Raw genomic sequence first — 6,000 nt, 5'->3', positions numbered from 1 at the left:
CAATTTATCTGCTATACTATGTTTGTAAGATTTTTTAAAAAAAGTAATTATTGACCAACATACACTACAAGAAAAATGCAATCAGACAACGGTTGAAAGACAACGGTTAAAAAAAATACCGTTGTCCTAAAAAATACAACAACGGTGAAATGATTTTGAAAAAAAAACAGTTGTGTGAGCTTAAGGACAGACAATAGTTATCTATTAGTTCAAAAACTGTTGTCTTTGTTATGCCCTCCCATGGAATCAGACAACAGTGTGCAAACTAAAAGGTTGTCTTAGAATACTAAGACAACACGCTAGAACTGTTGTTAAATAACAACCATTTATCAGATTAAGACGATGGTTTTGCTGCTTATGTTGTGTAATTTGGACAAGTGCTTATTCTTACCCTTGTCTCATTAAAAATCAAACAACTGTGCGTTTATACCATTGTTAAAAGGAAAGGCCACAGATAATGGTGTTTTAAAGCATTATATTTATAAGATTTACACGACGGATTTATAACGCGTTGTCTAAACACCACACTTTAAAAGATACTTTTAGAGGTTGTTTTGAATTATTTATTTTTCATTCTCCCTCCTATTTTAATTTAATCTCCCACAAAATTTTAACAACTCAGCAGTTTACTTTTTTCATCTATCAACTAATAGACAACGGTTTGAGATGTAAAAAACTTGTTAGAAACTTAAACACACAATGGTTTGGTTCTTCATGCATGTTGTCTAAACTCTAGGTAGAAGATGGTTTAATAGATTATCTATAAACTGTTGTCTCTGAGTAATGTTAAAATGAAAAAAATGAGTTGTATATATATTAAATCCCCAGAAAATTAATCCAAAAGTAGCCAACCAATGACTACCTAACAAAATATCATCCAACCAATATAGACTAGCAAAAAACCCTCAATCAAGTTGGCAAATCAGAATATTTCCTCAAGTCAACAACTAATTTCAATTGGATAATTCACAAACCAAATTACTTATTAAGATGTTATGTAAGCTTACTTATCACACCCAACAAATAATTACTTATTGCAGAATTTCACTCGTCAAAGCAAGTTCACTTATGGAATTGTGATGAAAGAGATAACAACACGAGATGAAAGTAGTAATATATGTCCAGCTGAGCAAAGGGTGTTGCCAAGTGGAGGCGTAAGTGCTGATGGACCTCCGACAACCCTCAGTGGCACTGGCATTGACCGAATGGCATTCTTACAGGCTAATATAACAAGAGACAACACAAAGTTTGTCAATGGAGCAATTGTGGGTGAAAGAAATGTATTCCAGGTAAGCAAATTGATAAAAGTTCATAAATAAGTAAAATATCAAGAGTATTTCTTGAAGAAACTTGATGAGTTGATGTTAGATGATTACTGAGTATTTTCTTCCTCGCTGTGTCTTTCTAATACCCGTGTTCTTGACTTTTTCTGCAGCTAGAGCAGGGTCTTTTCATTGGCAGTAAGTTCCCGTTTTTTAATCGTCACCAGTTGACTTGGACCAAATTCCTCCAGCTGAAGACAGTGGAAGAAGGTGCTGGTAACCCTCCACCCCCAGTAACAAGTTGTTGGCAGAGAAGAAGCAGGGTATCATATATGAACACCTTATTCGATCAGAATTCCAACCAAAACCTTGACAAGCGACCAACAGTTTTAATTAGGCATGTCCATAAAACCAATAATGCAATCAAACAGGCTTTTCCACGAAAATGGGCAAAAACGGGAAACAATGAAATCCGGATCAATAATCACATTGGTCACTGAAAGAAAAATAAAAAAACTAAACATGGTTACAAATTTAAGATTAACAGGGTTTATGGCCCATCAACACTACTGTCCAATAATTAGATGACACTGAATCCAACATATAAATGCCAGACAGTCCAAACAATCAAGAAAAAAGGGAGCGATAAATTAGAAAATGACAAATTCCAGTATGATAAATCATTTATAAAAATTAAAAAAAACTGCTAACTTCATATATATTAAAACAGTAATCGTAATTGACACTGATTAATTAAAATTATCAAATTTTGGCAAATAATAATTCGAGAAATAAAAAAAGATTTACGAATAAATAAATTATAGAAGGCAGAGAGGTAACTCATGTTGGGGTAATTTTCTAGACAATTTAACTTAAAAGAAGGTAATTTTTACCATCATGGGAGTTGAATCCATTCATCTTCGTCCCGCATATAACTAGCTTTTTCCTCATCAAGTTCGTCAACATTGGGAAACATTGGCAAGTGCAGCTCATTCTCAAGTTCTATTTCTACTGATCCATCATTTTCATCGTCACATTGTTCATAACAGTTCTTTTCCGGTAATTTCAACACGACATACCAATGTTTTTCAAGAGGATCATCAATGTAACAAACCTGCTTAACATGTTTCCCTAGCACGAACGGATCATTTACAAAACCTAATTTGTTCAAATTAACAATTGTATATCCCAAGTCATCTACCTTAACCCCCTGGTTCATATCTACCCAATTACAACGAAATATTGGGACTCTAAATTTGTTATAGTCCAACTCCCATATACTTGTTATAACTCCATAGTAGGTCTGTGAAGTATGTTCAATATTCTTCTCCTTACCCTGTACAAGCATTGTATCTGCAACGACACAGACACCACTACACTCAACTTGTCGAGTGTCATCACGCTCCTTGGTGCTAAACGTAACACCATTGATTCTATATCCGCTAAATGTAGGGACATTCTTGTTGGGCCCTTCAGCAATCCACCTTATCTCCTCAGGTATGTTGTTATGGTCATCCAACAATTCTGATTGAATCTATTTAAAACAAATTGATAAATATTAATTATGATGTTTGCTTAAATAAACAAATAACAAATACATTTACCAGGAAAAAATATAAACTAGGCCTATTTATGATGTTTTTATTCAAATAACAATTATACCTTTTTCTTGAACCATTTATGAAATTCTGCATTTTGCTTGTTTTTAAGCCAGACTTCATCATTTTCATGTTGTTGGTATCTTGTCATCAAAGATGCCATATGCTCGCTGCGAGAAAAATCACTTTCTTTAGTATATTAATCAAAGTGCATAAAATAATGAAATAACACACACTTAAATATCACTAACTTACTCAAAATATGGTCTAATGTTAGTTGTATTTTGGAGAAAACACAAATGTGCTAATGCAAGTCCTCATCGCTCGGCTTTATCAATGTCGCACCAGATAGAGGTCTTGCATTCTGCTCATACTTTGCATTTGACACTCCTACGGTAGATTTTTCAAAATTCACCAAACACTCCACCGCCTCTTCGGCAACGTATGCCTCAGCAATACACCCTTCGGGATGAGCCGGGTTCCGTACATATCCTTTAAATGCTTTTAGATATCTCTCGAAGGGATACATCCAACGAAGGAATATTGGCCCACAAAGTTTAACCTCTCTCACGAGATGAACTGAGAGATGGATCATCACATCAAAGAACGAAGGGGGAAAGTGCTTTTCAAGCTGGCACAATGTTTCCACTAACTCACTCTGCATTTTTTCCAACTTGTCTACATTGATCACTTTACTGCAAATTGCCTTGAAGAAAAGGCAAAACCTAATAATTGTGCACCTAACTTGTTTTTGTAATACTGATCGAATTGAGATTGGAAGCAAATGATGCAATATCGTGTGACAATCATAAGATTTCATTCCAACAAGCCGAAGATTTTCCATGTTTACAAGATTCTTAATATTTGAACAAAATCCATCTGCCAACTTCATTTTAAGAAATGATGAGCAAACTGTTTTTTTTTCTGCATGCGTTAAGTTCCATGATGCCAACGGTACCTTTTCTTTCTTTCCAGGAGTCTTAGGTCTCAGCTCCGTTCTTATTCCCATTTCAGCCATATCAAGACGAACAGATTCCCTATCTTTTGTCTTCCCCGGAATATTTAGTAAAGTTCCAACAAGGGCTTCACATATATTTTTCTCGATGTGCATCACATTGAGAACATGCCTAACTGGCAAAAATTCCCAATACTCAAGTTGGAAGAATATTGAAACCTTTTTCCAAACAGGTCTAGGTTTACCTTTCTTCCATCGTGGTTGCCGTTGTTTCTTTCCAAATACATGGGCCCTTAAATGCTGTACTCTTTGAAAAACCTCTTCTCCGGTTAATGGAACAGGGGCGACCCCCTTCTCCACAGTGTTATCAAAAGCTGATTTCTGCCTTCTATAAGGATGATTATGGGGCAACCATCTTCGATGCCTCATAATCACCGTCTTACGGTAATTAACCAACCTAGTAGCTTTTGTTTCATCAATACAAATAGTACACGCATTATACCCTTTAATAACATTTCCTGACAAGTTCCCTAAGGCAGGATAATCACTTATTGTCCATAATAAAATGCCCCTAAGCATGAAAAACTCTTTCTTATAAGTGTCGTACATTTGTTTCCCATGCCACAACTCTTGCAGATCTTCTATTAGTGGTTGAAGGAACACGTCGATATCATTTCCAGGCTTAGTCGGTCCAGATATTAACAAGCAGAGCATAATATACCTTCTCTTCATACAAAGCCATGGAGGAAGGTTATAAATTGATAGCAAAACAGGCCAGCTTGAGTAATCAGTACGGTTTCCATGAAAAGGATTGAAACCATCGGAAGATAAAGCTAATCGAAGGTTCCTAGTCTCTGATGCAAAATCAGGCCATTTTTGGTCGACATCCTTCCATGTTATTGAATCAGCCGGATGCCTCATTTTACCATCCTTTTGTCGCTCGGTGTCATGCCACGTCATGTCCTTTGCAATGTGAGGTGTATTGAATAAATTTCGTAATCTTGGTATCAGCGGGAAATACCATAGAACTTTAGCAGGGACCCCTTCAAGTTCATCTCCTTTTTTGTTCAATTTCCATCTAGAGGCCTTACATACGCGACAAGTAGTTTGTTCTTCATCTAAATCGCCACGGTATAAGAGACAATTATTCGGACATGCGTGTATCTTTTCATACCCCATTCCTAATGCACATAAGGTTTTTTTTGCTTCATTGAAGGAAGAAGGGATGTTGTTGCCTTCTGGAAGTAAAGAGCCAAGTAATAACAGAATATCACTGAAGCATGAATCAGACATACCATGCTTCACTTTCAAGTTGTATAACTGGACCAGAGCTTTCATCTTAGTGTACCTCCCACATCCAGGATAAAGAGGTTGATGTTCACCTTTAACATGGTTAATGAAATCAGAAGTGTCGGTTTCGTCAGAACTTTCATCAGAAGACATATCATCGTCGTCGTCCTCGTCACGTTCACCCATTCTTGAGGTGCCTTGATTGATAGATTCCGAAGTGTCGGTTTCATTAGAACTTTCTACAGAATTATTCTCCCCGTGCCATATCCAACGTGTATAAGTTTGATCAATACCATTTTGAAAAAGATGGTTTTTAACTATCTGCGCTCTCCATGATTTACTATGTGCGCAGTTTACACATGGACAACTGATTTTTTCTGTATTATAACCATTCTCAAATGCAAATATTAACAAATCTTCCACTCCTTTTTTGAACTCTTTCGTTCTTCTATCCGCTTTTAACCATGACCTATCCATCTTTTAAAAGTCTGAATAGAACCTCAAATTCAGACTAAATTATGAAATCTTTAAATTTCCCCAAAATCTTTATAACTGAACCCTAATTGAAGTAAAAAAGGCATCAAAATGAATTCAAAACAGAGGACTTATATAACCCAAATGCATAAATTAAAGTACTTACCTGTCCTTATAGCTTCTTAAAAATGAATTGTGAAGTCTTTATATTTCCCCCAAATCAATATGAACCCTAGTTCAGAATCACAAAAGAATGAATTCATCAAAATGAATTCAAAAGAGAGTACATATAAACCCGACTTCATAAAAGACTGTACTTACCTGTTCAAGTGTGAAAATAAATTTAAAACCCGAGATCTTGATGTCTTGGAATCTTGATGTGACATGGATTTGATATCTAGATTTGAGGACTTGAGGGTAT

At 35.7% G+C, this 6,000-nt stretch overlaps 1 protein-coding gene across 1 annotated transcript; it reads right to left on the bottom strand.

Moving 5' to 3' along the window:
- Positions 1-3,164: 3,164 nt before the first annotated feature.
- On the bottom strand, positions 3,165-5,582 carry LOC141715203 (uncharacterized). Its single transcript, XM_074518681.1, has one exon. The coding sequence runs from the start codon at positions 5,580-5,582 to the stop codon at positions 3,165-3,167; it is 2,418 nt and encodes an 805-aa protein (XP_074374782.1).
- Between the last annotated feature and the right edge of the window lie 418 nt (positions 5,583-6,000).

This window comes from Apium graveolens, chromosome 3 (genome assembly GCF_009905375.1).
Source record: "Apium graveolens cultivar Ventura chromosome 3, ASM990537v1, whole genome shotgun sequence".
In the NCBI taxonomy this organism is placed as follows: Eukaryota; Viridiplantae; Streptophyta; class Magnoliopsida; order Apiales; family Apiaceae; genus Apium; species Apium graveolens.
The sequence above is the reverse complement of the archived record's forward strand: the minus strand, read 5'-3'. Positions and strand labels throughout refer to the sequence as shown.

Coding starts and splice junctions, on each gene's coding strand:
- LOC141715203 (XM_074518681.1), bottom strand. CDS start 5,582: ATGGATAGGTCATGGTTAAAAGCGGATAGAAGAACGAAAGAGTTCAAA.